The sequence below is a fragment of the Aythya ferina genome (assembly GCF_964211825.1).
Source record: "Aythya ferina genome assembly, chromosome: 1".
Lineage (NCBI taxonomy): Eukaryota > Metazoa > Chordata > Aves > Anseriformes > Anatidae > Aythya > Aythya ferina.
Genome location: NC_140296.1, coordinates 28,165,705 through 28,191,278, shown reverse-complemented (window position 1 = coordinate 28,191,278; position 25,574 = coordinate 28,165,705). Strand labels below are relative to the sequence as shown.

Sequence of the window (25,574 nt, the reverse complement as noted above, 5' to 3'; positions counted from 1 at the left end):
TTGTGTGTTGCACTAGGGCTGGGCGCTGAAAGCAAGATTGAAACAGACTGTAAATCCCCTTTGACTGATAACCACGATGGTTAGGTCTCAGCAGGAATGAGATTTCTGTCAGCTAATTGTGGCTGAGAGGAACAGGACCCCAGGAGGGGACGCTACATGGAGGCAGGTGTGTGCTATCAGCATCCTGGTGCATCCACCCCCCTGGGAGCACGGTGTGGTGAATGGGGTGCCAAGGCAGAGGTGCTAACCAAAACACCACGGTCCCACTTCATCAGGTGCCTTGTGGAAGGTCAGAAGCAACACTTCATCCTGATACAACAACGATGGGGATGACAGTAGTGATGTCTCCGCTGTTCAGCCTCAAATATAGGTATGGGGAATAAGCTCTTGAGTGTGGTGGTGACAGCTGGGCTGTGGGAATCCATCCTCTGACTTCATCACTCTGCTGGGAATCCAGAGCAAGGTGTTTTGAGACGAGCTGCCCTGAGTTATTTCGTTGCAGTCGTCTTGATTACACAAGTAGAAGTACAGCGAAGGTAATGGGTTTGTGTTGGATTGATATTAGTGAAGCAGATTGCAATCTGACCCACAGGAATTCGGTGAGAAGAAACCCAAGGCAGAGCTACAAACCTAAATCTGTCTCACACGTTGTGCTCTAACTGCTGTAAAATCCTCCTGTGTGCCCTGTGGAGGGCTTTTTGGGGAAGGGAAGGCAAAGAAGCTGCTAAATACAGCGCTTATATGAAACAGTGAAATATGAAACAACTGTAGGCAGAGAAGACAGGGGAAAATGTGAGTACATCAGGTACAATACCACTGGTCCTAGGCAAGCTAAGGGAGTAGACAACAGAGGAGATAGTAAACTTTACATGGTTGGGGATTTTGTGGGGGATTTTTTTGTTGTTTCTTTTGTTTTTGCTTTGTTTTTCTTTGTTTTGTTTCTGGGGACTGAGGAGTCTTGGCAATGGGGACCTTGGGCAAAGCAGGGTGTAGCAGCGTGTTGGGATAACCTGAGAGATGCGTTCGTGTTACACAGCAGGCTGCCTTGTGGGGATGTTGTTTGGCTCAGAAACTCTGCTTTTAGCTATACTCATGCATTATACAGCATGTGGGGGCGTTCTGAGCTCTGAGACAGAGCTGTCCATACTCTTGAATACTTAAAATGATTGATGGCATCAGTTTGGATGGGGCCATCTAGCTCTCCCATGGGATTCCTGGGAGAGCCAGGAACTTTTTTTTTCACCATTTTACCATGGGACCATTCGCAGAAGACCTCTTGCCAGGCTGTTTCGGAAGGAAGCGGTTTTAATGGTACAGGTGCAGATTGTTTCACCTCAGTTGGCCTCAGTCCCACATAGTTATCCTGATGACATTTATTACCCTAGATATCACCGGTGTGGCACTGCTAATGAGATGCTGTGCCACTGCTGATCATCAGACCCTAGTAACCCAAGCAGAGGGAGATGCTGAAGTACCTGGATTGTTTTTGTGATTCAGAGACCTCATACAGCAGTGCTTCTTCCATAAAGAGATGGGTTTAGGATGTTTTTATGTATTGTACTCAGAAATTGCAAGTTGTGCTAGCAGCTACTAGTATCGAGTGAGCTGTTTCCCCCTCTTGGGTATTTTGAGGCTCTGTATTAATCATCATCAATGAATAATGCAGGCTGATCTCAGAGGACTGCTCAGGATCCTTTGTGCTCGTGATGGACTTAGGCTCTCCGATAATGCACCGTCCTGATCCTGCAACGGCTCTAGTGGGAATCTAGGTCCCACATTTATCTCAAGCTTCTGCATTCCTGCTTTAATGCCTCTTGACATGCTCACAGCTCCTCTTTGCTGGTGGGCTGACCGTTAAAGCACAAATTCCTTGCCCTAATTTTCAGTACCTCCCACTGCTCCGATACCCCTTATGATCATTTTTTTCTCTCATTATGCGCCCATAAAGGGAACAGCCCCCCATTTGTTCAGTTTGTCTCCTGAACGTCTCTTTCCTTTTATCTGTAGTGTAATATCTATCGGTAGCACGGAGGAAATTGCTGGCTGGAAAACCAAGTAATTGGCTGGGAGCCTCTGAGCAGCATGGCCCCAGTCTTTCACCATTAGAGGCAGAGAGTGCTTTAGTCCTGAATTATCCTAATGGGAGAATCGTCTCCCAGGGGAATTGATAGGAGCTGATGCTCAGGATGTTTAAAACAGGGATGGAAAGAATGGGAGGAAACAAACTTGCTTGATGTCAAGTGTCTACATGACCCAGGAGTTGATTATTTCTGTGCTTAATTTAGAATTCAGTATCCTGCAAGGATGACTATAAGGAAAAACATTCTTTTTTTTTTTTTCTCCTACTTTGTAAACCACTTACCATTGCACGCCATGAATCTGCATGGTTTGTGCTAAAGTGCTGAAAATATTAAGGATTTTCCTAATTGTCGTTTTTGCTCTTAAGGACTAGTAGATTCAAGATGAAAGAAATTCAATGGAAGGACAAGAGGTGATGCAGGTTGGCACTCAGAGTACACAGAGAGGCTCATATTCATCCCATTTGGTTTTAGGTATTTAGCCAAAGGTCTTACAATAGCAATGTAGTTTCTGTAGGCTTCATCTCTAGACAACAGCAAGGGAGAGACACACTTCAGACCTCTCCTTATCAACTATAGACGGAGCTCAGGGAGAGTGCAGTCCTTATTTCAGCATCTGAGGTTAACGTAAGCCTTTAAGCTTAATTATCCTTATTTTTTTTTTAATTTTAATTCTGTGTATGTCAGTTATGCAACAAACATGAATTAAATATTAATTTGAACCATATTAGAATTACAAAAAAAAAACAAACAATAGATTTCTAAAGCCTATTAAAATGCGTCTGTGCAATTAGTCTCTGAGCACGCTGTTGTCTCCTCCCTTTTCACTCCCCATCATTTTATTTTTCTTCTTGTCTCATTTTTCATGCCCCGCCTGTATGCCGAGTGACACTTCCTTGGTTCAGGACTCATTAATTCTCCATGCCGTGTAATATGCCTGCAGCCCTCTGGGATAATAAAATAACAGTGTGGAGTAATAGAAAGCTGCTTCTATTTGCAGTAAGCAAAAGACGAAACGTTGCCTCACTCCTATCTGAAGCACAAGCAATGCAGACCCATTGGAATTAGCTGCCAACTGCTGAACACAGATACAAGCAAGGAAAGCCTGGGGCTGTTTCCAAACAGAAGTGCAGACCAAATGAATCCTTGCTTGGGATGCTTGGAGGCAGCTGGGTGTGTATTGCTTGCCTCTGGGCTTGTGAAGAGTGGCTTGCTACACGGTTTTAACACCCTTACAAATATGCGTGGTGCCAAAGGATACCCACACGACTCTTGCTGAACATACCCTGCAGCTTTATGCCCCCATACAGCACCAGCCCCTGGGATTGCCTCCCCCAGAGCCTGCTCAGGGCTGGGCTGGTGGTGTGGAGATGGCCCAGAAGAAGAGAGAAGAAGAAGATCTCCCTCTGCCCGTGCCATCACTGCCTCCACCTTTCCCTGCTACACAAGTGTCCTGGGGAAGTGTGGATGAGGGGGGGAACATTTTATTCGTGGAGGAGGTGTTGTGTAGCAGGCACATATAGGTATTGTAAGAAATTCGGGTGGTGTCACCTTTCAGTGGTCCAGCAGGATGGGCAAAAAGAGCTGCGGGTTGTTCCTCGTGCTCTTCCTCACCTAAAGAAGCAGTCCAGGACACCAAGTGCTAAGCACTGGAGTATGAAATACGGGGATGACTGTCATTGCTTTGTTTCCTCTGCAGAGGAAAAGTTCATATCAGAACCTAAAGCATCCACTCTAGTTGTTGAGCGCGATAGCCTTTATTCCCTTGGATGCTGGAGATCTTAGAGTATCAAGGTATCCTGAGAATATGCTTAGATGCTCTCTATTTCCAGACAAATATCTTAGGAGTCAAGGCTCACAAATTTTTTTGATTTAAAGAAATAGTGCACACTTGGTGGAATTGTTTATATAATACTATATAATAATAATAGGTTTGGATCCAAGAACTGTGTTGTGGCTCCGTGAACAGTTTGCCTGTTGTGTTCAGGGCACTGCAGGGCATATATGCAAGACCTTGATAGTGGCAGAGGGCCCTGGCGAGTGGGCTCTGTTTGGGGGAATCAGAGAGAAGGGGGCTGGGGGGGCTGTGAATGACCCAAATCAAGCACTCAGAAGTCATACACAGGGCCTCAGAAATGGAAATGAATAAAAAATAAATAAATAAAGTACATTTATGTGGCATATTCGTTTTACTTAAGTGTTTCTGAATCTTTAGGACATGAACGGGCCACGTTTATGAGTTTTAATCAGCCCTAACAGGGCTTTCAGAAGTTTGGGGTTATGTGCAGCTGCACAATTAACTGCAGTAGTGCTCAAAACTCCTAACAGCTCTCATGGATAACCCAATATGTGCTGAAGTAGAACCTCTAGCCCATGTTTTTGCTGAGAGATGTCTTGAAGAGGAAAATTATTTTCTAAAACAAACGAACAAACAAAAAACACTTTGTAATCTAAATGTTTACCTTTCAGTCCTCTCTTTTGGGGCCTTTCCTGCCACTTCTGTCCAAAGAACAATAAAAATTTTGTGAATAGAGTTCTCTTAAAATAAAATAAATTAAAAAAAGACATCTGCAAAACAGCTTTTAGATGATGTAAGACAAGAAAGAAGAGGAACAGGGTCAAAATCTAGTCAACTTCAGCTCCTAATCTTTGTCTGAAGCAGCCTTTTTCTTTTCTTATAGAAAGCCTCTGAGCTTTATTTTTATGCCTGAAGTGAGGCAGCATTACCAGCCACTGTCATCCCTAGGAAAAAAACCCTCATTGCTTTACTTAGCCTGCATAAATGTTTTCAAAATTTGCACAAGATGCCAGTTTTTCTGAGGCCACGTTCAAAACTCCTTCCAGTTATCGCCTTCCTCAATAATAAATAAATAAATAAATAAGCATACTAAGTGGACTTTAATTTACTATGCAGTGTGAATTAGTTTTGGTACCTTTTTTTGTTATCTCTGTTAGATGTAATACAGTAGAGCCCCATTTAACTGAAGTCTTTGTCTTGCAGGTCTGAGTACAGCCGCATGTCCTCTACCAGCAGTGAGTATAACTTTGAGTCTTTTTGGAAAGAAAATCTCATCTTCCTGTTTTCCTGACTGTTTCTGTTTATTAACGTCAACCCAATGTTATGATGGAGCTCACACTGACACAATAAAGCCCTCGTTCCTTCTCTTCTTGGATCTATGTCTAGAAGCAGCATATAAATTAAACTGATTGGAGATTCATGACCGAAATACAAGCCATGTGTAAAATCATAAATATTAGAGGTCATATGAATGCAAGGCAAAACGAGAACAAAATCTGTAAATACAGCTTGGCCAATGTGCATGGGTCCTGCAACCAAATGAATCTGTAATGATGAATGTCATTAGAGCTGGGGCATGTGGAAATAATTGAGTGCTTATTGTGCGCTGATGCCAAGGACGCAATTGAGAACAAATCCAATGAAGCTTTTTGTTGATTTCCAAGGCGATAGATGCTCTAGTGAGTGTCGCAGTCTTTCTGTTTATGATAGCTGAATTTCAGGTTATCCTACTGATAAAAGATGAATCGTAGTATCTGGATTAGTTTTCTTTTCCACCAAAGCAAAATGGCATTTTTTAAAGCAATTTCACGTAGTGATTTTTCAGGCCTCTATCTACCCACTCAAACCCACTCTTAGTTGTAGGACATCCTGTATCTACAGCGCTCATCAAAGGGCAAGAGGATGCCTCTCTCCTTGGTACACACACAGTCCAGAGTATTATTTATGCCAAGTAAGCAGATCAAGAATTCATAGATGAGTAATTGCATTTTATAATCCGGATCTTTAAGCACCATGAAAATCAGAGGGGAAGAAAGCTGTCGGTTTTTCTTCATTCACACACTCTCCATGCATGGAGAGTGCTATTTTCTGTCTCCCATGGTCTTCAGTGGAGAGCTTTTATTGATTTCAGCAAGAGCTGGATCAGACAGTATTCGTAATGTCTGGCTCCTGAGCTGATGTGACTAGCAGGGAGCTTGCTAACTTTTCTCCATCTGCTCTGTGTGTGTGCACACAACTGAGAAAAAGAGAATTCAGCTCAGCTTTTTCCTAAACTTTGTTGTTTAAATACATTGCTGGCTTCCCACTGGCAGGCATAGTTCTTGAAATGATTGGAAGGCAAAATCCAGCCGATTGACTTTTTCCACAAATAGTAAATGCGTATTGAATTTGACTGGTTACCCCAGGTGTGTGCTTTTCCCCTCACATCACGGTTTTGGGTGATGGTTTGGGTTTGCCTCTTAAGCGTGCTTATTTGGCAAGTAAGTTCAGAAGGCAAGGCACAAGTAAGTAAAATATTTCTCATTAGGTTTTGATCTCTTAACAACTTGATGTGTCTGCCACGTATTTTAAAAATAAAGGTAACGCTAATTTTCTAAGTCTTCATTTTTACTAAATTAGCTGTTTGCACAAGTAATGTTCAGCCGTATGGCAGCTATAGTTTGTCACGCTGTGTGGTCACCTTGCTGTCTTGCTGCCCAAGGCTATACAATCCCCACAATATGTGGGGATTACAGTTGTATTTCAACACTGGTAATTTGTCAGAACAAGGATGTATTATCATCCCAGCACAGACACAAAAGTTCAGGAGACAGGACTGTCTCTCTCTTTCTCTTTTCTGCTTCCAAGGCAAATTATATTGATACAGCTTCACAAGTAGCAGTATTTAGCTTTGCATTTCGTGTGGGATTTTTGTGGTCAGTCTGGTCAGACAGTGTGAGAGCAGCAGTAACATTGATGTAAAAGAAGTTAGGTGGAAGATAAATGTTTTTGTTTTGGAGGCTGGCAGTTGGGGGAGCATCATGCGTTTGAAGAAAAGATTATTGTGCAAGAGAGATTAGAAAAAAAAACACAACAAGTATGATATGAACATTTATTTGGGGAAGAGATTCAGAAAGTGGTGTCACTTGTACAGAAAACAGTCTGGTCAATGGTGGTATTAGGACTTAATGCAGTATAAAGTAAACTCTCATAAATTAAAGAGCAGTGTCTCCATTATCTACAGCTGCTTCACCTGAAGCTCCTGTGCTAATGAAATTGAACTTGTCTGAACCAGAAGCATCAGTGGCTCGTTTGGTTTTTGCAAGAAGTCTTATCCTCTGGTGCCAGTGAGGCTCCCATTTCAGCATTTAATAAATGAATATTTCTGTAGTGTGAAGTTCTGGATAAACTCCACTGGACAAAGGTTTGCTGCAGACATGCCAAAGGAGAGGGTGGGAAGGATTTGGTGGGTGAATTAACCAAAGCTGCCTGTATTGCTTGCTGCTAAGGGAGCAGCTGAGCAAAGTGCAGGACCTTGCACCAGTGCAAAGGCCCACGGGAACCCTTGACCTGTGGCAAGAGGCACCACCCATGTCAAGTGAAATCTCAACAGCTGCTTTGTGGCAATGGAAAGATCAGTCTGTGCACGCTTTATTTCCAGGACTTCTTTTCCCTAGGGAGACGTTCACCAGCTCAAAGGCTTGTCTGGTGCATTGGTTGGACCTTTGGTCTTAGGCAGCATCCCAGTCCTTTTATTCTTTGCCCTCGTGTGCCAGCTTCGGTTAACCAAAGAATGCTCTTCACCACAGCATCCAGCTAACATTTGGGCAAGAGCACTGAAGTTTGCAGAGTGTCTGTGTTCATTTCTGTGCAGAAATGGAGCTGCTCATCTCCTGTGCCGGCTCTGGCTGTTGCTAGGGTGACTGTGGGCCACTTTTCCCTTTCTTATCGAGCCGAGGAAATAGGCCAGGCAAACCTGCCTGATAGATGCTGGGGTTTGAGGCATTACGGCTTTGAAAGGTTCAGCAGTGTGGTTTCATGGAAGGTGCGTGCGAAATTAATGTTGACATTCTTCTTTTCTGAATCCTCCTGTGCATAGCCCACTTCTCCCTTTGTTATTTAGCAGGAGGTGTGCTTCGCCCTAATAGGATGTTTTGCCCGGTGGTGTGCTCTTCATTAATCTAGCAAATGCAATAAGCTGCTTTTTGTTCATATTTTCAATTACCTTTTCAATTACAGTTTTCAATTACCATTAGGGATCCCTGATCATATACGAGAGGCAATTGTGCTAGGCACTTTAAAACACAGAAGAGACCTTTACCCAGAGCTCATAATACCAAAATATAAAGGCTGTCGGCGGTTTATGGATACAGGCAGTTGCAATCACAAAGAAATAATTAATTAGGATCGGTCAGCATAATAAGCAATGGTCTCTGCACATCAGCACTGCAATTATCTTCAAGCTGCTTTGAGCTGTGCATTTCAGGGATGACGTTCAGTCGGGGAGGAGGAGCTGTGATGGAGCCTGCTTACATCCTCCTCTGCACAGTCTTTGCGTTTGTGGAGCTTGGGAAAGACCCAAGCCAGAAGCAAAGATTTCAAAGCAAGATTTTTGTGATTTGAGATGTGAAATATTCCATGCTTAGTCAGATCTGGAGCCAATTTAACCACCTTGTCTTAGAAATAACTGTGAAAATAGGTAGTTTTTTATTTGGTTGGTTGGTTTGTTTATTTGTTTGTTTTACTGCTGACATTTTTCAGCTAAGAAATCAATAGGGAACTGCCTGGATATACTTTTGTACCCTGTCAGCTAAGCCAGTAAATGAACACAAAGCTGGCCCTATGGGATAAGGCACAAGCTCGTGGCAGATTGTAGAGCATTCAGGTTAGCAAAACCATGTAGCTACACCATGGTTCATGTCACGCTGCTCGGTGAGGTAAAAGAGGCTTGTCACCCACCTGCTTTGCAGTTGGAAAGCTGGTAAGTCACCTTCCCCTGCTCCTCTGCTTTTACCTTAGCAAGTAGGAAATAATTCAGCACTTCTGGGTTGTTTTTAGGTGGTTTGTGTTCTTCCACTGTAAACCTAAGGCCAGGGCTATTAAAATTTTATTTCCATGTTGCACATACTTGTAACCCAGGGTTCTAAAAAGTAAGCACAGGACAGCTTTCTCTTGGCAGATTTACAACTATGTGAGTTACCAAGCATGTGTCTTTTTTATTAAGATTTACCTTTAAATTATTTTCTGTTTGTGTTCTCTTCCTATGCTAGTATAAACTCAGGGCTCTGTTCTGGGATTGGATCAATGTTTTGTTGGCATTGCCTGTATCAGCTCATCTGGGCTGTGTTTGGACTTTATTTTCTCTACAAGTGTCAAGAGTCCTCAAAATCTTCACTGTTACTCTCGATGCCAGAGGCAAAGAGAGTAGCCAAGGCTCTTACCCCTGTGCACAAGCTGTGCATTGCAGCACTCTGCCCTAATGAAGGCTTAGGCAGCAGTTTTTACCTCCTGAATGACACTTGCCTGTCCAAATACTTGTTCCTTCTCGTTTTCTGCTTTCATATCAGTGCTTTAAAATGTCACAGAGCCACAACAGATGAGTAACCTTCTCCTTCATTACTCCTTCAGTTTTCTTCACTCCTTGTGAAGAAAAAGAAGCAGTGGCACACCCTTTATACTGGGTCTGGTCATGGGGAACAATTGATCTCTAGCACTCCAGAAAGAGCTTTTTTATGAAAAGAGCCTTGAAACCTCATGTTGGCGCATGTGTCATTACCCCATCCAGGACGACATACCAAAATCGATGTTCTTTTTCTTTCAGACTTCCTTCCAATCTTACTTAAACACCTCACAATTCTCCCTAAAGGCAATTAGAGTAAGTTAATGGCATGCAGTCAAGTCACAGCGTCCAAACAGCAAAAATAACAGTTGCCCAAAATGAGTGCTGTCCTGAATTTGAGGTTATTCTTTGCAGTTTCCCAAGGCTGTGCTACCTTTCCTTTCTGACTCTGTGCTCTGCCAGACTGCTTTCATTTTGAGCAGGTCTACTCTGAACCCTGCTGTGAGGTTGCTGCACCCAGGGTCAACATCAGCAGTGGAAATTCAATATTTGAGTGTGTTTTCATCCCGCAGACCCAGCAAAAGCTTCTCAGGTACAGATATTATTCATCAGGGTAGAGCATGGGGAGTCAGTATTGGGCCATCTGTCCTGTCCATGCTCAGAGCTTTTCAATGCACTGTTGTCACACCATTTTCATACTATAGGCATGTAACAATGATACCTTTCTCCTTTGATCCTTCTGTTTTGTCTCTTTTTCTCTGTTTTTCATTCGTTGTTTTTTTTTTTTTTTTCTCCCCATGGCTTCTATTTCTTGATGTTACCACAGAAGAATCAAAATCTTCCATCTCTATTCAAGTTCTCAGACTGTAACCATTGTTGGAAGGAAATGTGAAGAGAAACAGTATCCCTGTATATAAAAAGTGTAATATCCACCCTGAGGACCAGGTCATTTATACAGGAAAGCAAAGTCAGTGTCTTCAGAAGTTCTCCCATTTATAATTCTGAAGAGTTTTTATTACCAAACACTCTAGAGACCGAGGGATCACATCGGTCAAAATGGGCACTAGTGGAGCTTTTGACTAAAGACAATAGATTTAGCAGAGATAACAGGAGCTACAGGAGTGTAAGGATTTATAGTGTTACGTAGATTTATAGGTATCCTCAACATCAGCACATGGAGAAATGGATTCCTGTTACTCATGCCTCATTTCGAAATCTGGTTGCCTTCACTTAACTATTAAAGGTGATGAAAACTAATCAGAAGCAGGAGAGGGGTGGGTTTGATTAGGACCATTAAACATCTGTTACAAAGGTAAAAATTAGTAATGTATTTGCCTGCTTTAAGCTCAGTTAGTTCAAACCAGTTCTGTTCCAGGTGCTGCTGGACTGGGTATATTCTCTGTGTGTTTCTTCAACCAGTATCATTTAGTAAGTGTAAGGATATAACTCTATTCTTTTACTGCAATACGAAGATATACCATAGTATATTGTTTCTTATTTCTACAGAGAACTGAGATGATTTTACAATGGCTGGCAACAGGCTCTGTTAAATAAAATTGCAAAATCAAATTATGGTGGGTTTGCCAGAATCATGTTATATTCCCAGAAGGTATTATTACAAAAAGAAGATGAATCAAAGTGTAAAGAAAAATGAAAGAGGAAATTGGGCCCAAATCATGTAAAGCTGTCAGCCTGCAGCATCTGCCAATGCTGCAAATTCAGGTGTTTTATGGAGTGCTGAAACCTGAAGTGGCAGCTCCACAGGAAATACAGGGAGTATCTGCTGCATATCTTACCCAGCCTGTGTCATGCTGCTAGAGATAAAGAGCAGCGTGCTGCTGCCCACTGCAGCTGTGTGAAGAAGGAAAAAGTCATGCTACATGCCACCTAGCAGTAGTTGGCTGTGTAAAATGTGTTGGTGTAACTGCTCATCATCAAAGTCCCCTACCTTTTAAAGGTTGGGCTAGATGATCTTGGAGGTGTTTTCCAACTTAAATGATTCTGTGCAAGTGCTTGGATATGGGATAGAAAAATGTGGTGCCGAATCATAGAAAGCTGTGGTTGGAAGATTGAAATGGTTTGGTCTAAGCTGGAGATGATCACTGGAGATGGTTGTCTGACCACCCTCACAGTAAAAAAACAAACAAACAAACAAACCCACAACTTTTTCCTATGTTTAAATAGAATTTCCTGTGTTTAACAACACCCACCCCCATAGCCCCACCAACATCACAGTCTTATCTACAAGCATCCACTCCTGTGTTAGGCACTGCTGCTGCTGCACCACAGCCTGGGAGCTGTGCCAGAGCTGCTGATACAGAACTTACATTGCTGTTTGCACTTTTACCTTTCCTGAAGATGAGGTTAGGCACTGTTTCCATCGGGAGATAATGTGTTGAGGATGGTCTTACTGCGCGTGGTTATTTAGAAACATAAGTATTAGAGGGGAAATATAAAAACCTTAAAGCCCTTAAAGACACGTGCCCTTAATGACATGATTAAAGATGGCCAGTGGCCAGAAACAGAAGACAGTGAAGAACTGAGGCAGAGCCACATGGAAGAACATGCACAAACATCTGTGTAGCGGTGCTTGAAACCAAATCCTGATTTCTGCATGTCAAGTATGTGCTGTTAACCACAAGCAAGCCCTTCCTCTTGTAAAGGTTGAAGTTCCTCTTTAAACGTCTTTAGTTTGGGGTAACCCATGCTTTGTGTTAAAGCCAGAGTTTTAGTCTTTGGGATCATTTAGCACACACCCAATTGTGTGTCCCGTGGTTGAAGTGCTTCCTCCTGGCTTAGTGTTAGCTTGGGATTTCAGTATTGAAGGGGTATAAGCTTACCCTAAACAGTTAGTGGACCAGAGCTATCAGAACTCTACTTGTGCTGCTCCTTATATCACCATTATATATTATTTTCTGACCACATCCAGTTCATTCTTTTTCCTGTCATAGATGCAGCTGATAAAACCTGGACAAATTTTACAGAAAAAAAAAAAAAAGGTATGAATGACAACCTGACATTTTTTCTAGCTTCTGTTTTTAGCGCACATAGCCATAATCAAAACCACATAAGCAAATCTTTCTTCTTTCTCCTTACCAGACATGATTCAGAAGCACAGGGAAGCTTTGATAAACACTGAGCTATCGACTACCACACAGTCCTAGTAAAAAATTACAGAAAAGATCTCAGAGAAAGTTAAATGGGATTATGAGGTGATGCGGATTGTATTTCCCTGTGTGGAAGCGTTACTGCTGCTGTCTCAGAAAACCACAAGGAGCTAGGCAGCTGTTTAGTGGGTCTTTCACCCTGAGCAATGGGTTGCAGGAAAGATCCTGACACTCCCAGATTCAGCTGCTACAACGATGAAAATGATCTGAAAATTGTTGAGACATCTGCCTGAATTGTTAAAACCCACAGAAGGAAGCTAAGTAAATCTGTCCCATAATAAATCTGTCAGGCAACTCCTGGTTCAGAGGCACCAGTTATGATAGGAGGGGAAAAGCCATCGGATTCACTAAGTGAAATGGCAAAACACTTGTGCAGGCTAAAGCTGTTGAGGCAGTTTCTACTAAATGCTCACTATGTTGACAATGGCAGTCTGAATATCTACTTTGCTCTGAAGCTGATACAGGTGATTGCACAGACGCAAATGTGGCAATGCCAGACCACACCTCAGGGCTTGATCCCATGGTTTATTTGAGATGCGTCCCTCCTGTAGATGCTTTGTGGTGGCTCCTGCCTTCCCTCTGGCTGGGTTTCCCTGCCACCTCCTTGTGAGAGCAAGCTGATTAAAAGAAACCTTCCTGAGAATTAACATTTTTGGCCAGTTCTGTTCTCTGACTGCCACCAGAAGGAACAATCCTGATTATTCCTTGTCTGAGTCTTTCTTTCCAGTCTGTTCAGCAAGCTGTTTCAACTCGCAGCTAGATGTGACACATGGGAAGCAGTGGAAACACTTAGCTGGGAATAGCAGGGGGAAGAGTGCCAGCAGTGAAGTCTTAAATTGTCTTAAGCCAATCATAAAATCACACTCTCAGTTAACTAGAGTACATTGTGTGAGGTATGGAGCTCACTGTTAGACCAAATTTGTCAGCTGCTCAAGTGTACAAGTTTCTTGTGGTATTTTTTTTTTTTTTTCAAATGCCATGTTCTTTCTGTGCTTTTATAAAAAAAACATATTTTTTTAGAATCTCAGCTTTATATAGGAGTCAGATTTGAAGAAAATGCAATGCTTGTAGTCGAAGGACTTTAAACTATATGTTGCTGGACGCAGTTTGAGTGCTGACATGCGTAGAGTGCAGCCTCTGATTTATCGGGGATTGCTGACAGGACTTTTACTGAATTACCACACCTTGTGACACAGGTCTGAAACTAATACCAAAGATCAGTACCTGGGTTCTTGCCCAGTAAAACAATCCGTATCTTTATTTCGGAAGACTTTATGATTGGAAAGGACTTACATCTTTGCAAAGCTTAAGCTGTCTAACGTGGAAAGCTGGAGTCATCTGGAATACCGCTCTCCCTTAAAAAAGTGGGGCAATTTTTTTCAGTTCTACATGCAACAGAAAATGCCAATAATACAAATTAATGTAATGGTTGAGCATTGATAATTAGTGCACTTTTCCTGTATTTTTCCACTGGACTGAATTTAGCAGCAGCCAAGGCTGCTGTGTAGAGTCCCGTGCTTTGCCTGGGCGATGCAGCACCAACAGCATCACTGAACTCACTGGGGCAAACCTGGTCAGCAGCAGCTAACCACTATGATTGACTTCTCCCCAGAGGGTTTTCTGCTTATTGTTTCTGATATATACAGAATAACAAATGCCAGCTGTTCTCTGCAGATCAGGAATATTTTTCAGGGTGTAAAAAAAAAAATCACCTACTGTTTCTCATATGGGTATCAGGTCTCCTGTGAGAATTAATCGCTATCTGATGGAGCCATTTGAGCCCCTAGATGGGGAAATAGAGGTAGATTGTGGCTTTAGAGTGAAGACAGGTAAGGAAGATGCCAAATCACATGAATTCATTTTGTGGTATGGACACACATGCAGTGCAGACTGGGCTAAGACTCCCAAGACAGCTCTTGAATTGTGGTGAACTCTGTGGGAGGGAAGAGGAGAAATTAAAACAATCAGCCTCCAGGAGAATGCCCCTAAATTCCTAGCATAATACTTTATGCTAAGCTTCCCCACTGTAGCTTACATAGCTTTTCAGTGAACGTTTGCCCCAGACTGCTCCAGGTATCAGGAGTACCTAAGTACAGGGCTAGCACCACAAGTTGGACTGCAAAGTACTGTTAGAAAAAATGGTTAGAAGGCCCTGGCACCATCATAATAGGTGGAAGAGCAAGCAGGCAGGGCTGATTTAACAGTATTGCCAGTTTCTGCCATTTTACCACTAGTCTCGATTTAGTAGTGACTGTCCCAGAGATGTGTGAGCACATCAACACTTTGAGGTTCTTCTTTTTCAGCAAGCTTGTAGCTAAATCTGTGGTGCTTGTGGAGAGCACTGAGATAAGACCTCAATTCTCCGCAGAGAGTAAGTACCTGATAAGGAATTTTTAACAAAAAAAAATCTGTTTGCCTGCCTGAAGATCCCATACACCTTTTTCTTGAAGTTGGGGGTCTTTTTTTCTAGATGCTTAGTATACAGCAAGGCACAGCCTCTGTTTTGACATGCCTGTAGGCAGCATAAAACCTAGATAGAAAATACAGGATTTGCAAAGAGAAGGCTGAAGCGTGAGGGATGCAGGATTAGACGGCTAAAAACACACTGTAGCACACCAGTCCCTTTCTTTTTAGCCTGTTTTTGAAGAGAAACGCAACACAATTGTGCCATTTCTCTTCAAAAAAAAATCATTTTTTTCAGGCCATTGCTCACATTCAACAAATTTTGGTAGAGAAATAAAGGTCTCAGAGATGTTAACATCCCACAGGTTTCATCAGAACTGGAAGAAAGGCAGAGGAAAAAAACCTTTTGCCTTCAGGGATTAAAAAGGCTGCAATGTGAGTTGAAGCCATTAGTTTTCTCAACCTACAGCTGGACAGTCAGCTTGCAGACAACACAGACGTATCTTTACACCAAGTGTGAACTGCTTCTTGTCTGCCAGGTAGTTAGGGAGTAAGTGAGAAGGCTGAAGCACTGGGAATGATGAGTTGGGGGAAACAGGGACTTAGGGTGCATCTGTGAGCTAAGGGGTGCCTGAGGGTTCACCTTGTAGTGATCAGCTTGACTAAAAGAATCTGAAAGTTGCTTTCAGATTACGTAATCACATCGTTCAAGAGTATTTCTTCTGTAGTGATTATCACTAAAGCATGTCTTGTTTGTTGACAAAGTGGTACAGCAAATAAGCTACCAGAACGAGAGTGATCTTCAAGATAAGCACATAGGCCCACAACCTTTTCCTGTGAGTTGCATAGCTAGGGATTGAAGATGAAAATGCAGTTACTTAGCTCCCACTACACTTGTAGACAGTGGAGCACTGTGGCCTTGACTACAAAAGGAGTCCAGGACGCGTTTCTGCTGGAGGGACATCCATTAGGTTCCTAAACTTCCACGGGGTGACTCTGGGCTGTGAGACCCAGAGAAGAAAGGGAGAAAGAGGGCTTTATACGGTTCTGAAGACCAGCTGAGATGGCACCAAGGACAGGAGGAGCACAAACAGGAGAGCAAGTCAAGGTGCAGTTGTACGCTCAGCTTAAGACATGTAGCTACAAAAGCTACCCCGGCCAACAAAACAGAGTGAGCAGGAGCGCATGGAGGGGTGAAGGAGGGAGAGTGAGATGGCCCCTATCAGCAGCAGCTTAAGCTGAGCATGAAACAACGCCGTTAGGTAGGTCAGGGCTGGTGGGGAGGCATCGGGTTTGTAACAGCAGGTGGGGAGTTCATTGGGTCTGTAGCACAGCAGGGAGTTTCAGCAGCTGCTGCACCATCTAACAGCAAAGGTACCCCACGGTGAGATCTGCCATTGCCTTTGCTCAATCACGCAGTGCCTCTGTGGGCATCAAGTATCACTTTTTAATAAGATTCAGTCCTGCAGGGTTGGCTGCATGCTGTATACTAAGGGCAATGACATCTCCTCAGAAGGCTGTTCATATTAATGCATCAGAAAGCTTTTTATCTCCATCGAGCAGATAACAGGCTTCATTCTCCAGCTTTGGTTTTCCTCGATACCTTTTATTGAGCCCTACAGCAGCCAGATAAAAGCACAAAGAGCCTAACATTATGTGCCTGTCTGGAGGAGCAGATTGACCATTTTGCCCTGCTTGTCAGTGTGCAGGTCTGCTATGCATTTTCCATACTACCTTAGCAAGGATGGAGGAGTGAGCATCCTGGCACCATTACCTCTGTTAGAGAACATTCAACTGCAGCTCCACAGGAAAATGCTGCTCTGATGGGAGTGTGAAAGAGGTTTCTCTTCTTGTCACAGTGCCATGCAGAATATCCCCTTTCTTATCGCTTCTGAGCATCCCTCGTGAGTTTGAGGTGGTGTGCTAAGCAGGACATGCTGAGAAACACATTATGCTGCAGTCGTGCATTTGCCAGATGATATGAAACAGTGGGAAAAGAGAATGGAGGAGCTGGTGAATCTGTCACATCCCGCCTGTTCAAAAGATTATTGATGCTGCATAATTCATCAAAGCATGACCTAGCAGTGGGTTCTGCTGCCAGAGGTGGCCAGTAACCACGTCTGTTGCAGCTGCCCACAGAATAATGCTCCTTGTTTGTGAAAATAAACTCTGTCTGCCCAAGAGCCTTTCAATTAACCCACCTAAAAGGGTCAGTCTTGGGTTAGAATCAAATGAAATGTGAAGGTCCTGCTCGGTGAGACATGGTACCATTTCAACATCTATTTGTGTTTTGGAATGGAATTGAAATAGGGAAATACTGAAATTATCTGTGCAACAAAAATCCCAGGAAGAGTCAATTAAGAAATATTATAGTGATTTTCTTTTTTTTTCTTTTTTTTTTTTCTGACATTATTTATATGAGGAGATGTGTTTTGTTTCTTTGTTTGTTTTTTACATTCCCAGAGTTCGAATATTTTTATTTATTAGCAATGAACAAAATATGCTGATCTGTAATGTTCAGTTTTGAGTTCTTTCATTACCTTCTGCTAGCAGTTATTTCTTGGTAACGAAGCATTGTTTGATGGGTGCTGCAATTCTGGAGCTTGGTGTGTTTGTTCTGATCCTCTCTGACTACCTCATTTACCTCTCCTGTAGTGCTTCACAGCATCAGAAATCAGCCTGAAATGTTACTGATGTAGTGATGAAGGGATCCAGTCTATCAGGCTATAAGAGGCTCAGACAGAGGCTCCCTCAGTTTGGAAATGCACTTTCCTATGCAGAAGCTGGGGCTGGGATCCAGTCTGACTAAAATCTCTCTTTGCCCCAGTCTCCATCCTAGCTCACATACCTTCCAGGTTTGCCTAACCCTGTAGATAACTCTTCATTAATATCTCCTGGTGAGCGTGAGGGGTCTTCAGGTCCCTATCTTGATTCACCAAGACAGGTGTAGGAGAGATGTCTTGGGTGCTCGTCTCCCTCCTAAGCTGTGCTACAGGCCAGATTTGGGCAGTTAATGCAATTCCAGCCAAGGAAGGTGAAGCCAGGAAAACCAGATGTCATCCAGACTTATGAAATGAGGAAGTGTTTGGAGCACTACCCCAGCAATGGACAGGTCTTCATGCAGGACCTCTCCAGGGGGAAGGTAATCTGGGTCTTCTTGCACAAGAGGGGCCAGGCTGCCAGCCGCGGCCTGATAACCGCAGCAGCCTTTCTGCTGGAGGAGTCCTAGTGCCAAAAAACAAATGCAAGAGGGAGATTTCTCTACCCAAGCAGTATCCAGCTGGCATGGGGAACCCTCTGCCCATTCCTTCTAGGGATATATGGCTTCTGAGCAGCTGGGTACTGACCTGAAGTTACAGCTGCTCGTGCAGCTTTGGCACCACAAGCCCTACATTCCTGGCCAGCTTCAACAAGGACGGTGTTACCCAGATACCAGACTCTGAACCTCATGGCACCTCCCAGGGGCAGCTGCTGTCCCCCCACCCTCCACCCTTAACCCACGGCTTCCCACGTTGCCCATTTGTGTCACTAAATGGCCACTGTCCTGTCTGTCCCCAGGACAAGGCAGCATGAATTTCGGTGAAGCAGCTGGCACAGACTTGACAGCGCCCACTGCTTTTTGTCAGGATGTCTTTTCCTGATGAAAAGATCCCAATTTCTGGGCAGAGAAAGGAGGGGAAGAAGAGGCACAGGATGAGACTGCCATGCTGCTTTGCAGGACTTCCTTTTTTTTCTCTGCCCAGCAATATTGCACCAGCAACACAATAAAAGCAACACATACCAGCCCATCAGGAGCTCAGTCATAAAATACCAGGCCACTTTCTGCTGCCAACTTTAGGACATCAAGTGTGAGAGCCCTCAGCATTTGGGCTGTTTGCTAACAGCTTTAACCTCTCCTGGTGGCAATGCTACCTAGCAGATGAGTAAAAAGTCTCGGATTGTGAAATGCTCTTTCAACCTTGATAGCAATTACCTCTTAGCAATGTTGGTGCTTTGCTAAGTCAAAAAGAATTAATCCCCTTCTGTCATCGGGGGAAAAAATGTCATAGCTGTGAGAACTGCAGAGCTTATTTCCAAATAGATGTCTCAGCATTTTGATATTTTCCGTGGGATTAACCACTAACACAGAAGGGCTAATACATATGCAGAGCTTTCATTTGCTTCTGTGACAATTTGCCGGAGGGCGAATTGAACTGTGTCATGAGAAATGGTGCCATTTCTCCCCTTTCCCTGTGAGTTGAAGCAAAGAGCCTTGTTAGTAACACAGAAACAATTTGCAGCTTACCATCAGCTCAGGGGAAGTTTATCTCAGCTCCTTACCTCTCATTTCTGATTCTCTTCAATTTCTGGTTTTCTTATCAAAACAGAAAGGGCTGCCATTTTACAAGCACAGAAGCCACATAATGAAAGGTGTAAAAGTGGCACCCATACTGCAGTAAAAGCATCCTTGCTAACAAAAAATACAGTTACTGAAGCTCTTTCTGTACTGATTTGTTACACTTTTCCACCTTCAGCATAGTTAGCTGCTTCTAGTTAAGGAAAAAAAAAAAGGGGGCTTTTCACTGTTATATATATAACCCTAACTGCTAATTATGGTTTTGTGCAGTGCTTTGGTGGTCTTCTGAGGCTGGATCTCCGAGCATCTGGTGCTGATGGGCACAGGCAGCAGAATACTAATACTGGTGCTGGCTGCAAAATGAAAAATGCTTCAGCCCATTCAGTGTCCAGGCACCACGCTGAGCAACGGGAGGGCAGAAAAGCCATGCTCGGGGAATTTTTTTTCTTCGATTCAGAGTAAGAAGCCCGCAGCAACGATGGCTCTTTGCTTCGCATTGTTGTGCCCAGGCTTCTTTCAAAGCTGCAGTCATTTATATGCATAAATATCAAGCCTGCCGCTTGTTGCATGCTCTGATAGCATTTGTGTGACAAAGGAAACGGAGGGAGAAAAGAACTGAACATCTTCTATGCCAGTCTTAAAAAATGAATGGCTGCGTAGCTATGGCAATTATTTTCTTTCTGGTTTTATTAGATCACTGTCCTCTGTAATTTGTTTTGCCTTCCTGTCCTGCTGTCCCATGCAGAAGGCCATGAGAGGGCCTCCCCCCCCATACCCTTTGTCTTTCTCCCACACTGTGACTATCCACAGGGGATATCTCCAAGAATTACCTACCAGTAACAATTGTCGCAGCGGAGCCTCTTGCTGTTTACTGACACAGATTTTTTCTTTTGCTTCAATTTTCTTCCATTAACCAACTGACAGAGTCACTCTGCATCACCCATTTCATGCAGAGATACAAAAACTCCACAATGGTGTTTTTTATAATTTCCTTGGGTTTTCTATATCTCCCCTGGGCAAAAAGCTTGTTATTTGTTCTGCATGCCATATAATTCTGCAGCGTCTAAACTGAGGCTGGTGGTGTGCTTACTGGACATCTCTGGGGAGCTGCACAGTTGCATCTAGCTTTTCTCTGTGTCTTGCAGCTATCCTGTACTAAAAGACATCTAAAACACGCTACTTGTATAGTGCTGCTTTTCCATTAAAGCAATTGCTGAAGTATCACAGGAATGTTGTTCTGACGCCAGGATGGAGGAGGGAGAGGTTCGTACAATTGCCAATAGGAGGGGGAACAGCCTGTGAGACAATCCCTCTATTAAATGTGGTCTGCACAATGAAAAGCTTGGGAAGCCTTTCTAAGTCTTCACACACTTAGGCTTTGTGCCCAGGCCTGGGGTCTCAGACATGTAGGTAGTTTCAGAACACCGCATAGAGGGAACCATTTCAGCAAAAACATCCCGATTACCTGCATGATTTATTAAACTGTCTTGGATGTCTCTTTACATGCTTTTCTCTTGGCATGCAGCTCCAGCAGAACAGAAGTGATAATTCCACCCCTGCCCTCCATCCAGCCATTGCTCTGCTGCTGCGCTGTCAAAGAGGTTTTAGGGACAGCAGCACACACAGCCCCTTTGAATGCTCCCAAGGCAAAATGGGGATTTCTTTTTTCCCTTGAGTAAGTGTAACTTTTGTGCTTCCTGCTTTTACCAGTCATCCCTAATCTTATAAAAACCTTGAAGCAATAGTATTTTTAGTAATGATTGTCTAAGGATATAAACACTGCAGGATTTGTAGGGAGAAGTAATATCTTTTCCCGAAGAAGGGCTTGTCTGCCTGAAGACTCCTCTGTTGTTTTTTTTCCCCAGCTGTACCAATTGGTCTAACAAAAGATATTGCCTCTACCTCTAAACTTTGCCATATTTATTAAAACAGTTGCCTTCAGGACACGGAACGGTTTAACTTGGTGGAAAACTCCAGTGTGATAGAGTGGAGTTCAGCGGTGCAATTTCCATGCCCCAAGCCAAGTGGCAAATTAAAACAAGATGGGATAAACACTGTCCACTCCAATCATTCTACACATCATTAGTGTCCCTTCCACCTCAACTCTACGTCAATATTTTTGTCTTTCCTACCTCTTAGCTGTAGGAGGCAGTTCTTTTCTAACACAGAAATACACTATGGATAATGTCCTTTGGGTCCTATCTCAGTAGAAGCAGCAATTGTTATGGCATGTTTGATGAAACTTCTGTCTTCTGATTACTTTATTGGTTGCTTTATGACTGCACATTATTTTTGCTTTATTGTAGGTGAGCCTGAGAGAGGTGAAAAAAAAATCCCAGTGTGTCTGAGTAGACTGTTTCTTCATCAAGGAAATGAGTGGGTTCAAAATCTTAAAGGATGTTTTTCTTTTTTACACTCCCAGGTGAACTTTCTGTGGAAGACATACAGGACCCATTCCTCGTTAGTGTGCATATTATCACTGACCCAGGTGAATCCAAGACTCTTCAGCAAGCCATCGATAAGCTCCTAGCCTGGATCCACCCGGACCTGCAGCTGTTTCGAGTCTCGGAAAGACGCGTGTCCAAGAAGCGCAGGAAGCCAGGTAAGGCTGGCGCTCCTCAGCCTGCCCTTGCCGTCATTCTGTTCCTGCAGGAGGAGTACGGAGAGGAGCCCATCCTGCAGCTCCACGAAACCTTTCAGCGGCCACCTTGGCGTTACCACCACACAGAGCGAGTGCACGGCAAGTTCCTCCCTTACATGCCGTGCAGCCAGGACTTTTACACCTTGGCTCCCGAGACCCCTCTGTGGGCCATTCGCCCGGTGCACTACGGGAAGGAAATTATCCGCTTCACGATATACTGCAGGAATGAAAACTACGCCGACATTCTCAAGTTGTATGAGTTAATACTGAAAAGACCGGTATGTCAGAAAAAAGCAGACTTTTGTGTTTTCCCTGTCTATTCCAACATGGAAATAGACATTCAGTTTTCTTTAAAAAAGCTTCCAAAGGGCCAAATGCCAGTGCCAACCGAGTCAGCAGTGCTGGAATTCAGAGTGAAGGATGTTGGACAGCTCGTTCCTCTCCTGCCCAACCCTTGCAGCCCAATTAGTGAAGGCAGGTGGCAGACCGAAGACCATGATGGAAATAGGATCCTCTTGCAGGTAAGTCCAGGAGCCGGGAAACAGAAGCACATTTATTGCCTTTGTGCAGAAAACCTTAACCTAGAACAGCAACCAGAAGAGGAGGCTTTTCTAGTTCTCTACTCTAGGTGAAAGAGGAAGGACTTTACTGCTAAAGAGCTCAAAACCCCTCGCTGTGTGTGCAACTGCTCAGGAAGGCAGTTGAGATAATATCCAGGTATCATTCAACCTCAGTTTATGCAAAGAATGATTTGAGATGAGGTGGCTAGTTAAAAGAATGAGGGGAGAGGGAATTACAAGCCCAAGTGGAGAAATGTGGCTGATGGGTGTAGTTTTATGGGAAATACGGGCACAGAACTGACAGTTTTATAAAATAGCTCTCAGTTACAAGATTTTTATGGGAGACAAGCAGAATTCCTGATGGTACATGTTATTTTCTATAACCAGTTTGAAAAAACAAGGTGACAGGCTGTACCTCTCTTTTTCACAGTGATTATCAGGATGAAGGTGGAGGGAAGGAGGTGAAGGAAAAGAAATGCAGCCTGGGAGATATACTCCCACAGTCTGTCCTCTCAAATTGCTCTCAGGTCCTCATAACCAAGTCCAAAAAGAGAATTTATTTGATAGGACACCTGTAGGCCTGATATCTGGGCAGTGTATCAGCATACACCACATCCGAGGGAGTTGAGCAGGACAACAAGCAGCAAGCTTTCAGTAGCTCCCTGCTCTGCAAAGGGATATGTCTGGCAATGCAGAATGAGGTTCACATGCATTCCTTCACAGCAGAGGTGAAGGAATTTGCTGCTGCTTAGTTTGTGAAACAAGGAGTGCAGAGCCTCACCTCTAGAAGACTGTTGTTCGGATTTTGAAGTAGGCTATTATTATTATTTTTTTTTGGAGTGCATTTCATTCATGAGCTCAGCTTCCCCACCTTTCTGCCAAGGTAGCCACCAGTTTGTCAGGATTACTGACTGCAGTGTAGGCATATCTGTGTCAGGCTGAGATAACTTCTAAACATAAGCTTTCAAGAGACACCACAATACCTTTAGACAGCACCCACTTTAATCTATATCCCTTTTTCCCCAATGCTTTTTTCTGTATGTGTGTGGGTTTTTTTAGTGTTGTTTTTTTTTTTCCTTTTTTTTTTTGAGGGGAGGTAGGTGTTTCCTATGTGATATAACTTTGATTTATGAGATCTTTGCACTGATTTCAAGTAAATTGAATGGAAAGAAAAATATAAAGAAAAGAAAACAGACCTTATAAATAAGGCCTTCAATTTCCAAACAGCAAATTTTCTTAAATAACAGGCACTGGGCAGTACAGAGTTAAAGTGAGATTGCCATACAACATGCTGAGGTAAGCTTTGCAAAGTTAAAACAAGATTTTTATCATGTGCACAAAAGAGAAGAATGAAAGCCTGTTAAGTATGGCCTCCAAATGTGATTGATTTTCATTTCTGTTTTCAGTGAGGGTGGTGATGCTGAACAGGAGAGCAAAGTGGTAAATTGGACTGAGGTTACAGAACTGGAAATTATCACATAGAATCATAGAATCATCTAGGTTGGAAGAGACCTTCTGGAAGTGGGATGAGGCAATACAAGTTTAATATAAGCAAAATGGAGAAAAAACAGACTTTGTGTCTAACATGAAATTGTAGTCATGAAGTCTAGGCCCTGGTATACATACTTAATAATTTTATACAATCAGAATTAGAATCAGGAAAATGTCCTGTTTGTACTCAGACAACTACAAATCACTGTGCAACCTGCCCATGACAAGGGAAATGCAATCTCCAGTGTGTTTAAGAGTTTGTATTTTCCTAAGGAGCATGGGCAGTGCTTGCACCATTGCTCAGGGTACCGAGCGTCCTACCTGTGCTCAGTCCTGGCCTCCAGAAAGGTAACTTTGGAGAGGTGCAGCTGCAGGGAAGGGCTCCCAGCACATGCAGAAGAACAGAGACTGCCTTTACCAGTGCAAACTGAAGGAGTAGGGCCGTGGGAGCCTGGACAAGGTCAGTCTGAGGGGAGCTCTGACTGTGCTCTGAAAATACATCAGAGCCTCAACAGGAGGAAATAGGAAAAGGCAATTTCACCTACGTGATTCTTCTGGCACAGGAACAAAAAGCTGCCGATAAACGGATTTAAGTTGGCAGTTTTTCATATTGATGGGCAGCCACCCAGGGGGTGCGGACAGGTTAATACCTTAATTTGAGTCAGGGTGCTCAGTTAAGGAAAAGGAATTATGTGATGGGGTATGGGTTATGGAAAGCATTTGATTTGGTGATCCATGGACTCCTTATATTCTTCAAACTCGTTCTGAGTTAAAAACAAATTATAGTGTCTACCCTTTAAAGCAAGATACAGGACTACCTTTTGACTTCTCATAAAACAGTGCTTTTAACAACATTATCGATGCCACAGCATCAGGAACAACTTTCACCTCTTTGCAATTATGCAAATCCAAAGAATGACTTCATCATAGTTTCCAGCCTGCACATCAGGGGTGCTTAGCAATCATTGGCGTTTTTTTATTTACTGCATATTGATACTGTACTTTCCACAGAGTAAAATTACCAATTGTACCCCAAATGGCTGATTTATATCCTTGTTAATAACAGGCAGTGATTAATGTTTGAAATTGGAAGATACTTCCATGATTAGACTAACAAAATGTGACCTCTGTGTTTTTGCTTGTGTGCTTACAGGGACTGGGAGACTTGCCAGCCAGGTTGATCCATGTTCTTCAAAATTGCATTTTGCAAATGGAACTATCAAGGGGCAGAGATAAAGTCAGTGCAAGCGAAAATAAAGTTATTCATGGGCAGGATAAGTCTGTTCAATACCATAGACCTCAGTCCTTCATTTGCTTGGAAGCTGTTCAAAATTCCTTTGTCACAGTAATTTTTCCATGGTGGCAAGTTAGCTCTGGGGTGCACCTCTGTGCCAGCCAAGGTGAAATGGTAAGAGCATGTCCACACCCAACAGGAAGACATCCATGCTGCTTCACCGCTGCTACACCCAGAAGCAGGAGATGTGGGGGCACTTGTAAGAGCAGTGGGAAGAATATATAAATATTGTAGCTAAGAATATACCATATCTTGGTATATGAAACA

The 25,574-nt window shown here is 43.2% G+C and overlaps 1 protein-coding gene across 6 annotated transcripts in view; it reads left to right on the top strand.

Annotated features, from left to right (window-relative positions):
* The window catches only part of LOC311430255 (protein FAM124A-like), a 76,379-nt gene that overhangs the window by 5,014 nt on the left and 45,791 nt on the right, over nucleotides 1-25,574 (top strand). For 5 of the 6 annotated variants that reach the window (XM_084506797.1, XM_084506795.1, XM_084506800.1 and 2 more), the window contains exons 2-3: nucleotides 5,080-5,111; nucleotides 21,744-22,483. In XM_084506797.1, coding sequence (XP_084362923.1) covers nucleotides 5,080-5,111; nucleotides 21,744-22,483 — 772 coding nt within the window. Of the gene's footprint in view, nucleotides 1-5,079; nucleotides 5,112-19,621; nucleotides 19,780-21,743; nucleotides 22,484-25,574 lie in introns of those variants that run through there. The other variant, XM_084506796.1, reaches the window with a different exon arrangement.